Source organism: Oryctolagus cuniculus, chromosome 4 (assembly GCF_964237555.1).
Source record: "Oryctolagus cuniculus chromosome 4, mOryCun1.1, whole genome shotgun sequence".
Taxonomy (NCBI): domain Eukaryota; kingdom Metazoa; phylum Chordata; class Mammalia; order Lagomorpha; family Leporidae; genus Oryctolagus; species Oryctolagus cuniculus.
In genome coordinates, this window is record NC_091435.1 from 60,561,688 (window position 1) to 60,575,340 (window position 13,653).

Consider the following 13,653-nt stretch of genomic DNA (forward strand, 5'->3'; position numbering starts at 1 on the left):
CACGTTTGGGCAACTGTTAAGTTTTCACACTGTGGAAATTTTAGATGCAAATGCAGATGGCAGGAGAATGCAGTAAGAGATAAATCCAGAGAGGGAAAGAAAGACTAGATCAGGACAATCCTTAAATCGCACATGGGGAGTTTGAGTTTTGTCCTGTCGACATATTAAACATAAAATATTGAAGTAAAGATGTGAGAAGATCAGATTTGAACAAACAATTTAGCACAGATGTGAAGAGATGCTATTTGAAGTGGAGATCAAGTTAGAGTTCTGTATCAGGCACAAAAATTAAGTAATAGGGTCATTTTTCTTTTCTTGCAAATTGAAATGCATATATTTTCCTATGGGAAAGGAAAATCCAAAATCTGGAGTCCTTTGAATAATATTAAATTTTATTGCATAATAATATATGATAAACTGAATAGTGAAGTTATAATACATTTGAAGAAAACTGTGGGAATTAGTAAATACAGTCTCTGAAATACATAGTGTGAATTGAAGAGGCAGCCCTATTTTAATACCATAAATGAAGCTTGCATATGAAGACCTATGTAACATGGCAATAATCATTGTTAATGTAACTCAGTTATTTGGTTAATGTTGAAAATAAATAGTGTTAAAATGAATTTAGTAATGTTTCAAAGGGAATATGATTTTATTAATAACAGCTGCATGTATTGTGTTTTTAAAAGGGCAACCTCTATCTTTAAATGTAAAGAATTATTTTTATTCAAGAAAGCATGTATTCAGTATTGGAAAATAAATGGTTCAAGAAACTACTACTACTATTATGTTCACTGTAATTTCTGGACCTTCCAAATTGATAGCACCTGTTTGAACCTAGGTACTAAGGTTTCCCATTTGTTTTGCAGTTGGGTGACTGCATTTCAAGAGACAGTTATCCGGAGGGCAACATCACATGGTACAGGAATGGAAAGGTGCTACAACCTCTTGAAGGAGGTGGGTATGAGGTGGGCAATAAATTCAGGAGACTTGTTCTGATTTTCTCTTATTGAGGTATCCTTTAAGACTACCTGGGATCTAACTATGTTGCCCTATTTTGATGCATGATGTTGTGCTTTGTTACTTTAGGTATGCACTAAATCATTAAGTGATTTTTAAACATGATTTTGAGCCTTTCTGCAGAAAAGTTAAGGGCAGAGAAAATTAATTATGTGTATGGCATGTTCTAGAAGTTAATAATTAAAGTGAGTGGAAGATAGGATTCCAGGAGTCTATTTATGTTTTATGTTTATGTCTCTGATTCATGGCTTTGAGAAGACATCCTACCTTGCTGCATGTCAATTTTCACTCCTGTAAAATATAGTTAGAAGGACAAAACAACTTCTCAAAGATGGTGTGATGATTAACTATGCATTGTGATTTTCCGATAAACGATCCTATCATTGATGCTCTTTATTTTCCTCAGCTGTAGTAATAATTTTTAAAAAGCAAATGGACCCAGTTACTCAACTCTATACCATGACTTCATCCCTGGAGTATAAGACAACCAAAGCTGATATACAAATGCCATTCACCTGCTCCATAACATATTATGGGCCATCTGGTCAGAAAACTATTCATTCTGAACAAGCAGTCTTTGATATTTACTGTAAGTAATTCAATACATAACTATGTAATTTCAGTGCATTAAAAATATTAAAGTGCTGTTACCCAATGCTCTTTGATTTCTTCTTTTAAAAAAGATTTATTTATTTATTTGAAAGAATTACAGAGAGAGATGAAGGAACACAGAGAGAGAGAGAGAGAGCTTTCCATCTGCTGGGTCAGTCCTCAGATAGCTGCAACAGCTAGGACTAGGCCAGGCTGAAGACAGAAGGTTTATCCGGGTCTCCCCAATGGGTGTCAGGGGCCCAAGCACTTGGGTCATTTTCTGCTGCTTTCCCGGGCCATTAGTAGAGAGCTGGATCACAAGTGGAGCAGCTGGAACACAAACGAGCACCCACATGGGATGCTGGTGTCACAGGTGGCAACTTAATCTGCTGCAGCACAGTGCTGACCTCAGTGCTCTTTGATTTCTCATTCTAACCTCCCACCCTAAACTCTTGACACCCAAATAATCTCTTCTTCCTTGGGAGACCTATTTTACCTGTCCTACAATATCTTTCACTCTCTGTGTTTTTTGTGAGCATCTCTTCTGTATTCATTTAGATGCTTCTTCAAAGATAAAACTTCTAGGGGCCAGCATTCTGGCATAGAGGGTAAAGCCACCACCTGCCATGCCAGCATCCCATATGGGTGATCCTTGAGTCCCTGCTGCTCCATTTCTGATCCAGCTCCCTGCTCATGTGCCTAGGAAAGCCATGGAAGATGGCCAAAGTGCTTGGATCCCCACACCCATGTAGGAGATTGGGAAGAAGCTCTTGGCTCCTGGCTTCAGCCTACCCCAGCTCTGGTCATTTTGGCCATTTGAGGAGTAAACTAGCAAATGGGATCTCTCTCTCTTTCTGTGTGTGTGTGTGTGTGTGTGTATTCCTTTCTGTGTTGCTCTTTCAAATAAAATAATCTTTAACAAGCAAAAGATAAAACCTCTAACTTGGTTGATTTACGAGTAGTCCTCAACCCTGGATCACCATTATGAATTTTGTAATAATTCAAAAATTCCTATCATCATTTTTAATAAATGACAAGTATAGACTGGTAACTGACTTTCTAATAAGGGATTATCACTTTTTTGAGTTACTTATTATAATAATAAGACCAATTACATTAACTATTTAAGATGTATTCAAAGATAGTTTGGTTGACTAAATTATAGATTTGAAACAGAATATTAAATTACAAAGAAAAGATGATTATCTATTCTTTTACTATTTTACTTACTAGTAAACAAAGGCATGGAAACTTGCCCTAAATTGCAAGAGATATTGGAATAAAATCTTTTTTCCAGTGTTGTGTTCTGTTTGGGTTCCAAGATAATCTAATGATTATGAACAAAGAAGCTGATACCCCAGCCCTAGTGTTGTCAAATACTGTATGTTTCTAGAAAAGTAGCTTAATTACTCTGTCTCAATGTTCTTATCTTGAAATAGGAAAAATGTAATACTTAACTCATAGTGTTGTTATAGAGATTAGGTGAAATCACAACTGTGAAGCAGCACATTGCATCACACATTAAATGCTCATTATTTAGTACTATTGTCATTAGCTATGTGGTGATTATTGCTCCATAAACATGGAGCTAGAAGAAGACTTTTACTTTATCTATGTTTCTATTTTGGTTCCCTGAGGCACAGAATCTTACACATGAACAAAACGGAAATTACAAATCTGCCCTAACATTAAAGGATTGGTTTGCCTTAAACTTTGTAAGTTTCAACTTGATTTAAAAGCAGGGAATTAAGAGTGTTTTGTGATGTATAGCTTATCTAAAATCAAACTATGATTTGTGTAAGTGAAAGCATAATTCCTCTATAGAAAATAGTCAATTGGCAATAACCCAACTTGGCATAAGTTCAGATAAGATAGATGAGAAACTCAAGATGAATAATAAGAATCGGGGAACTGGCTTAAGAAAGAATAGGAATGTAAGTGAGTGCCAAGTGTGCAGAGTTGAGTGGACAGTGAAATCCTTGGATGAATAAGAAGGAAATGATTAACTATGGCTGGTAGTACAGAGTGTATTTGGCATAGTTTTGGCGAAGGCTCAGTGTGCTGGCCTTCCTGGTGAAGACACAAAGGGCTTTACCATGTAGTCCTGACATCCAAGGAGTTTTCTACTCCAGAGAGAAACAAGACATCGGCAACAACAAAAGGAAATTGTCAAGGCAAGGTGGCAAGTAGTAAGTGGCATAGGAACTCAGTGAAGACTCAGGAGCCCTAGGACAGTGACTCTTAAGCCATGTGTATTAGAAGATCCTGAAGGACCTATTAAAACACAGGCTTCTGGATCTCACCCTGGGTTTTGGATCCAGTTGGGGAGGTGCTTGTCACTTCACACTTAACAACAAACCCCCAGTGATGCTAATAATGCTCTTATTGACAGCCAGCCTTGAAGAACCACTACTCTGGGAAGATTTCAGAGACGAGAAGGAGAGCTAACAGAAAAAAGTACATTCAAAAAAAGTATTCTCATGAATTTCTCTTGAGAAAACTTGAAAAAGTTGCACTAGACCAGTCCTTCCTTACTCCATTCAGTCAATAATGAAATTTTAGAGAAGCTGGCTCTTTAATCTTTGTGCGTATCTGATTTCTGCCTCTGGCACTGCCTGTATTTATGCCACCATTCCTCATCGCTCCTATCTCTGTAATGATTTCCAAAATAATGTCCCTGTAGTCTGCCCACACTTTTTTGGTCACCTTAAACAAACTGCCTTCCATGCTGTTACCAGAAATATCTTCTTAAAACAATAAATGTGATTGTGTTATTGTTAATTAAAATTCTTCATTGATTCCCTAGAGCTTGCAACTTAGTCTACACATACCCAACTGCAATTGTCATAGTCTCTTTCAGTCATGATCCTGTACTACATCTCAACTTTCCTTATTGCATTACACTAACTGGGGTCTGTCGTATTTTCCAATTTCCTCTTATAGACTACTTGTTACATATCTATCCATATACTGTCATTATCACCTAGTAAACACCTACTTATACCTCAAAACTTGGTTTCAGGTGATACAGGAAAAAGCAGGTAACTGGATTAGTGCCATGAGCTGGAAGCCACCTATCCCCATTCCCTGCCCTATGTAATCCTATCTGCCTGTCAGTCAAATAGTCCTCTTCCCAGGATGTTATCTCCCTTCATTTTTGACCTGGAGTGGGAGGTACCATGTAGCCACTCCCCTTCTGACTTATTTTATAAAAGATGCCTGCAACTGGGAGGGGTTCTTTTCCCTTAGAGAGCAGGACGAGACAGAGACAGCTCTGAGCTGCCCTCTCTGCTTCCCTTCTACCCCTTTCCCTTCCTGGCCCACTGCACTCCTGAACTAACCCCACATGTGTGTGTTTGCTTTCTCACCTTTTAAACAAACTGCACTTTGTTCACCATATATGTGCCAGTACTAAGAATGTTTCTCTAAGTAGAAGTCAAAAACCTGTAATAGAAATTAGATCCCACCTATGTTGGTATAGTTGGAATAGTCCTAATTTTTTGTTGGTAAAGTTGGTATAGTCTTAATTTTTAGGTTTGGTGTTATCATAAATAGAGTATGTAATGAATATGCTATTTTCAACTTCATGATTCCAGCATTTCATACTTGTACAAAATATATGCTAAAAATTAATAAGTGACTTGGACAGAGGGTGATAAATAGATAAATAGATGGAAGGAAGAAAATTTGAGTAGACCCTTGGTTACTGTGTAAGGGGTTACATAAGGTAGTAAGATATAAGATTCTTACTTCAGCTAGGTTCAAGTCAAATTGTGGATACTACATTAAAGAACTTTTATTCTTAATCTTTAAATATTTGGAATATTTGAAGAATTTTGAGTATCATGGTAATATTCAAAGTACTACTTCAGAAAAGTGATAGAGAATAAATAGTTATAAAAGAGTAGAAAAGAAGGAGATTCAAGGTAAGGAATGAAGTGAAATTTGATGGCAATGCTTCATGTGCAGGTTAATTAGGGCCTGGACTAGGGAAATACTGGTGGGAATAGGAGAGATTCAGATGCAAATTATTAATCATTAGGACTTGATGATTGAGTGCATGCAAGAGGGCAAAGGCGAAAGCCAGAGCATCAGGAAGAATGATGATTTACTAATAGGCAGAATAAAATTCAAAGTCAAGGGCAAAGGCAAAGCCAGAGATCATTAATTTTGTTGTAGGCATATTAGTGGATATTTTAAAAGTTACTGTTCAAATGCAAATGAGTCACAATAACCCTCTGATCACAATTTAATTCTTCAATCCTCTAATACCCAGCAGAGCTTATTGAAGAGGGAACACAGTGAAGAGGGAAGGAGGGGTGGAAATAGAGGAGAAAGAAAGTCCCTGCCTCTTCCAAGGTCAGCCTTGATCAGAAAGGTGATGAGCTATAGGCCAAAATTGGGCGCAGTCAGATAAGAGTTGCATGGAAGAGTGAGGGAGATACAGGATTGAAAAATTTGTGGTACATGAATAACAAACTTTATTTACTTTTCAACTTTTTGGGAACTAATGGTTCCAGGCATATCTAGAACACATTAGGCCAATCCAGAAAAAACAAGGAGTATATTAAACCAGTTACTGTTCAGCCTTAAAATATTCTGGGTTTGGGACTCACATTGTGGTATAATGTGTGAAGCCACTGCCTGCAATGCCAGCATCTCATATGGGCACTGGTTCATGCCTGGCTACTCTGCTTCCAATTCAGTTCTCTGCTAATGTACCTGGGAATGCAGCAAAAAATAGCCCAAGTCCTTGGGCCCCTGCATCCTTGTGAGAGTCCCAGATGATGCCCCTGGCTCCAGGCTTTGGCCTTTCCCAGCCCCAGCCATTGCAACCATCTGGGAAATGAAGCAGTAGAGGGAAGATTCTCTCTCTCTCTTCCACTCTCCCTCTATCCCTCTCTCCCTCTCTCCTCTGTAACTCTGCCTTTGAAATAAGTAAAATTAATCTTTGAAAAAGAATTAAATATTGTGGAGGCATCTGGGGCCAGCATTCTGGTATGGCTAGTCTGCCACTTGCAACACTGTCCTCCTATGTCTAAACTCTGGTTCAAGTCCCAGCTGCTACACTTCTGATCCAGCTCCCAGCTAATACTCCTAGGAAGGCAGTACTTGAGCCCCTGCCACCTATGTGGAAGACCCCGGGTGGAATTCCTGGCTCCTGCTTCAGCCTAGCAGAGCCCTGGTTGCTGCTGTCATTTGGGGAATAAAACGACAAATGGAAGATCTCTTTCTCTCTACCTTTCAACAATTTTATTTAAAAAAAAAAATACCAGAAAATTAAACATTCAGAGATGTTCAACCACGCATAGAGAAAAATCAAAGAAGTATTTTCGGCACTTTAATTGTAGAAAGATAATCAAATGACTATATGAAAGTTTTATTTAAAAGCCCTCCAAAACTATCATTTGTTGGTTACACTTTATTAGCCAATAACAAAATAGATCTTCATAGATCAATTTAAGTGCTACCAGTTCAAAAATACAGACATTTGCCTCAACAGTTATTAAGTCTTGTGGTACGGTTCTATAAAACAAACCTTTGCATTATATGATTTCAGAAGTCATTGTTCAATGCATTAGCCAGCTACACAACAGTAAAGTGAGTCATTTATAAATGCCACCATGTCCTTTTTTATTTCCTCTATGCTAGATTTGGTCTATTGTATCCAGCCTTTAATTTATCTAACCTTCTACTGTTGAGCAATAGCCTGTACCAAAGAATACTCTTTAGCACTATTTTCTTTGTAAAAATGGCCAAAATGGAATGAAGATTGCATTTTGGCTCCAATGGACAAGACAGAATTACATTACATTTATAGGATGTTGATTGTGTTAAGTGTTTCCCTCAGTTCACAGGATTCACTTTTTTTTTTTTTTTTTTAAATAAGATCTACTATCCTGCATGCCAAAATCTTTTCTGGTATTGTTTAGCTTATGTCTCCACTTTTCATTTAGTATAAGATATTATATTTATTGTGTCATGAGTGTAGTGGTGTTGAATAGCTTTAACAACTTTGCTAGCCAGTTTAATCTTAAAATTCACATAACATAGTTAAATTTCTTTATAATAAAATCATATGGTGAGGATATTCCTACTAGTCTTTTATACACAAAATAATTGCAGTCATTCCTACTTCAATTAAAGACATTTTGCTAAGAAGAAATTGATTTTTTATGTAACAGGGTCTCTGTATAGTTTTCTATAACTAAGATTAGTAGTTGGTATAGCAAGTGGCTATTAAGTTCAATCCTTCCATAAAAAGATACATTTAAGTAATTACCAGTACAAGCTTCTTGAGAAAATTGTGTATAATTTAGCCATTTACATTGTATGCACAGGGTAATTTGGTACTTGACGAAAATGGTTAACTTGTGTCTGACTCTTGTAGATCCTACAGAGCAGGTGACAATACAAGTGCTGCCTCCAAAAAATGCCATCAAAGAAGGAGACAACATCACGCTTAAATGCTTGGGAAATGGCAATCCTCCGCCTGAGGAATTTTTTTTTTACTTGCCAGTAAGTGCTTAAGTTTTACTTGAGCTAAACCTCTACCATTTTGTCCTATTGTTTAGCATCTGGCCAACATGAAGAACTGTAGTTAAATGAGAAGGGATGTTGCATTTGTAGACCAAGGATACTACTTGTAGAATATCCTTTGAAAGCTTTTCAGCATCTCCCAAAGTTCTGGCCTTTTTATTTCTCAATATTGAGAGATTTCAGAAACAAAGAGTAAGAAAAAAAGTTGACCACAGGAAACTTTAATTGCAAAAATTGAAAGTTTAAGTGTTCAAAAAAGCTATGAGAATCTTATCTTTGGAAGCATGTAACTATAAAGTAGAAAATGATAACAGCAAATGGTCTGATGTTAGTTCTAAATCTCCCCACAGGGATTCCATGAGCACACTTGTGATCTTCTGAAGTAGGCATAGTTTTGTTGCACTGGTCTGATGTTAGTTCTAAATCTCCCCACAGGGATTCCATGAGCACACTTGTGATCTTCTGAAGTAGGCATAGTTTTGTTGCACTTTATGAATATATGTATATCTTGAAGGAATAATGCTGTGGACTGTTGCTTCTTGCCATATGTAATCTTGAAGTGTCAACTTTTTCTGTATCATATCTAAATGAAATGACACATAAAGGATACTTTGAAAAAATCCCTGTAGCATGTGTTTTGGATGTCATAGTGATATGGAGCCAGACTAAGAAAGAGCTGTGTCTAGAGATACTCATATGCTTTCCCCCAGTTCTGTGTTTGACATCTGTGTTGGGTGGAAGGAAGCCATAGACAAGTATGACTCATTATTACATTTATTACAGTGATGCAATACTAATTCTATTCATTACATTACTCAGCAGTATTCAAAAATATCATCCACTGTGTTACTAAGAATACTAATTTCTTCTACCCTCAAATGTTGTCAAAAAAAAAACATTGTTTCTTCTAATAAGTGGACAAGCTGGTTTTGCCTCATGTAGAAATTTTGAAACTAAATAGGTCACCACTTTGGCTGTCAGGAACAACAGAGACAAATTCATGTTTCAGTTTTAGCAACAGTATGTTAATTATCTTTTTGTTAATACATAAACTTATTTCATCTAACTTTTCCTATGCTTAATTTATTGTTCTCTTTTCTTGTACTTTTCATTTTATCTTTCCTCCCCTCTACTCTTTTTTTATCCTTTCTTAATTAACTCTTCTATTTTCCTCCATCTGTACCTCCCTCTCTATCTTCCTTCCCTCTTTACTTGAATATATAGCATGTTGTCTTTTAGGTTGTCTCAAATATGTTTATCACATCAGGTAGGACACAAATATAAAAATCTGCCATATGGGACTCGTGCTGTGGCACAGCAGATTAAGCATTTCCAGCATCCAATATGAGTGCCGGTTCAAGTCCTGGCTGCTCTACTTCTCATCCAGCTGCCTGATGATGTGCCTCAGGAAGCAGTAAGGATGGCCCAAGTACTTGGACCCCTACTCACACGTGGGAGACCTGGATGAAGCACCTGGCTCCTGGATTTGACCTGGCCCATCCCAGGCTGTTGGGGCCATTTGGGGAGTGACCCAACAGATGGAAGATCTCTTACTCTGTCCTCTCTCTCTCTCTCTCTCTCTAACTCTGCCTTTCAAATAAATAATCTTTTAAAGAAATCTGTCATGAAACTCAAATGCAAACCCTGTTGTTAAGTACTGTATAAATTAGCTGGTCAAACTCCTTAAAACTAGAATATTAATTATTTCTCCAATTATCAGATGTTGGCAACACAAACTGACCTGTTTTGTTTGAATGAAAGAACATGCTTCCTTTCTTTCTGAGAAAATAGCATTTTCATCAAGAAATACAATTGTTCTCATTCTGGTTACTAGTGTAATCTTCTGACATTTTGCCTCTATCAAAAGGGACAGCCCGAAGGAATACGAAGCTCAAATACTTACACACTGCCAGATGTGAGGCGCAATGCAACAGGAGACTACAAATGCTCCCTGATAGACAAAAAAAGCATGATTGCTTCAACAGCCATTACAGTTCACTGTAAGTCACTTTCTTCTTCATTACCAGCTTCACTTCAAAGGCCTCTAATAGTCTAACTCAGCTATCTTTTCAAATAAATTGCAACTATGTCTTTCTTAAATGACTGGGTTTCAACAGACTCAGTAAAAAACCTCAAAGTTAAGTTCAACTTTGGTCAAGGTTTGTCTGGCAATATTGAAATCTTACATGGCCCTTTGATGGTGATAAACCTAAGTTTTATTTCTAAATGTCATCAAATTGTAGTACCAAAAAACAATATTCAGTGGGTCTTAAATAAAACAACTCACTACATGTTTTAAAATAGATAAGTGCACAAAGTTTGCCCTGGGTCTGAAAAATGTAGATTAAATACCCTTTCCTTTCTTGCAGAATAATATTTATATTCTAACTCAGGCAATAAAAAAATCACTATAGACTTGGCTTTTGGAATAACAAGTACAGATGATTAAAAATTGGCCAAATGTGCTCTATCTAGAAGTATAGTAAATATCTAGTTACAGACCCTCTTGAAGATCACCTTGAGCATACCTTTCTATTAACTCTTAAATTTATTTTGCTTTCCAGACTCTCCAAAGGTTGTATTTTCCCCTGTGTGATGAGAAAATGCACAAATAAGAGACACCTAGCTTGAGTTTTTTATTTATAATTCTTGTGTAGTTCATACTGTCAATACAGTTGTGGAAGCAGAAAACTAACTTGCTCCCCAGTGAGGCTAGAGTTCATCATGTGCTTTGGACGAGTGTCAGTATTGCCTGGAAGTAGAGGCTAACTGTTCATTAAGTCCTTTGCACTCAACAATATCAACATGCTGTAGATATGATTTACTATGATTCTACTGAGGATGAAGTATTTCTTTGTTTCAAAATTAAAACAGAATTTAGAAGTTGTCATGAACACATGGCTCTAAGTCTTTCACTCTAACCATAATTTTTTGAAAACATGTAGGATAGGAGCTTTAACTTTGAGGAAGGTACAGGTGGGTGCATTGGTAAATAAAACAACCTGATGGTTATTTTTTGATGATCTGATGTTGGGAGTACACCCTAGAGAACACTGTAAAAATGGTGGATAGTTAAAACATGTATACAGCCATTTCTCTGTTTGCCCATATTCATGTTACTTAGGTTTGAGCATGAAATCATCAGGGTCTGGTCATAGAGAAAACAGTGACCATTCATGTAACAAGAATAATATTTTTCTCTGAAGAGCACTAAATCATGGGACCATGTATCCAGACCTGTTACTTGAGAAAAAACAGTAAAATAATGGCTATAGCCAGAAAATAGAATTGCCAGTAGAATAAGTGTCTGGTATCATTGTTCATGATGTCTTTGGGCCAGTGACCAATAATCTAGTGCTTTAGAGATAGTGCAGTGAACTTATGTTTAAGAGATGCTAGGTAAGAGTACCTTAAAAGCATATAGCTCTTGTTTGTCTTACTTGTTGGTAAAGCACAATGAGATAGTAACAGGATGATAAGGCAAAAATGTGGTTGCACACAAATAGTGCCTGTGTGATTGACTGTGATGGGAGTGCCTTGGGGAAATTAAACAAAAGCATTTAACAGTTTAACTGGATTTCATTGCATTTAGTTAAATTGAAATGAGTCTTGGTTCTGACAGGTTGACAGTAACATTGGGTTTTTAAGACCCACATTGCTCTTAAAAGAAGAAAAATTCTTATAAGTAACTAAAAATTTGTTATAAATTATAGGAAAACACAAAAATTCTATCTCTGGCCTTTTATCCTTTAATATTTGTTTTCCAAAAACAGAATTTGTTTCCTTTCCCTAGATGACTAGAAGGAGTATTGGTGGAGAAGTAGCTCGTATCTACATATATTTGCAGAGCAATGCTTTCATCAAGCCTCACCCAAAAGATTCACAGTGGCCAGAAAAATAGCTATTCTTCCTCTGCCAAAGCATATGCATGTAGCTTCTTCACCAGAACTGTCGATGTCCATAATCACCCATTAAAATCTTTTTCTTCTCATTGGCAAGTTAATCATCCAGCCAATGAAATCTTCCAACTCATACTGAATAAAGTTTTCATTTAAATACATGGATATTTCCAAAAGTACATGGAAAATTCAATTATGTTTATTTTTGTGCAGGGAAACTCATGCATAATTTTCTCATAATACACATTTTCTATGAACTTTTGGAGGATCCCTCATATAGTTAACCCAAACATTCTTAAGAAACTCCTTTTATTTGTGATGATGTATTTTTGGTTTTTTTTTTGTTTGTTATATTATTCTCTTTATTGGTCTGCATATGCTTCTGTATGAAATGATTTTTTATTTATTTATTTTTATTTATTTTTTAAGGAATACAAATTTATAAGTACAACTTTAAAAACAAAGTTATTCTTCCCACCCTACCAGCCCTCCCACCCACACTCCCACCCCTCCTTCCTCCTCCTGGCTGTCTGCCAGTCCCATTCTCCATTAAGATTCACTTTCAATTAACTTTGTACACAGAAGACCAACTCTATACTAAGTAAAGACTTCGACAATTTGCACACACAGACACACACACACAAATTGTTTGAGAACTGGTTTTACAGTTAACTCTCAATACAACTCACTGAGAACAGAGGTCCTTCATGGGGAGTTAGTGCACAGTAATTCCCATTGTTAATTTAACAATTAACACTTTTATGTGTGATGTCATTGACCACCCGAGCCTCTTGACATGAGCTGCCTAGGCTATGGAAGCCTTTTGAGTATAAAACTCTGTCAGTATTTGGACAAGGCCATAAACAAAGTGCAAGTTCTCTCTTTCCCTTAAAAAAAGAATTTCCTGGGCCAGCACCGTGATTCATTTGGCTAATCCTCTGCCTGCAGCTCTGGCATCCCAGGTTCTAGTCCTGGTTGGGGCGCCAGGTTCTAGTCCCAGTTGCTCCTCTTCCAATCCAGCTCTCTGCTGTGGCTTGGGAGGGCAGCGAAGGATGGCCCAGGTGCTTGGGTCCCTGCATCAACATGGGAGACTGTGAGGAATCACCCGGCTCCTGGCTTCGGATCAGCGCAGTGCCAGCCATAGCAGCCATTAGGGGAGTGAACCAATGGAAGGAAGACATTTCTCTCTGTCGCTGTCTATAACTCTACCTGTCAAATGAAAAAAAAAAAAAAAAAAAGAAAGAAAGTATGTCCTTTTTTGATGGCCACTTCTTTCCACTGGGGTCTCACTCATAGAGGTCCCTTATATAGAACCTTTTTTTCCACACTGTCTTGGCTTTTCATGCCTGAAATGCTCTTACGGGCTTTTCAGCCAGACCAGGAAGTCTTAAGGGCTGAATCAGGATGTCAGAGTGTTACCTGTAGCAACTGTCATTCTATGAATCTGCTGTATGGACTGCTTCCTGTGTTGAACATTCTCTCCTTTTTAAATTTATTATATTTACCAGACACTTGATCCTATTTATATGATCTCTTTAACTCTTTATCTTATCTGTATGTTCACTTTAACTCTTAATATGATCACTTTAACAATTAAGAT

At 37.1% G+C, this 13,653-nt stretch overlaps 1 protein-coding gene across 2 annotated transcripts in view; it reads left to right on the forward strand.

The window, feature by feature from the left end:
* The window catches only part of ALCAM (activated leukocyte cell adhesion molecule), a 209,886-nt gene that overhangs the window by 168,616 nt on the left and 27,617 nt on the right, over positions 1 to 13,653 (forward strand). For both annotated transcript variants that reach the window (XM_002716725.5, XM_008267007.4), the window contains exons 5-8: positions 873 to 960; positions 1,430 to 1,612; positions 8,006 to 8,133; positions 10,022 to 10,154. In XM_002716725.5, coding sequence (XP_002716771.2) covers positions 873 to 960; positions 1,430 to 1,612; positions 8,006 to 8,133; positions 10,022 to 10,154 — 532 coding nt within the window. The remainder of the gene's footprint in view (positions 1 to 872; positions 961 to 1,429; positions 1,613 to 8,005; positions 8,134 to 10,021; positions 10,155 to 13,653) is intronic.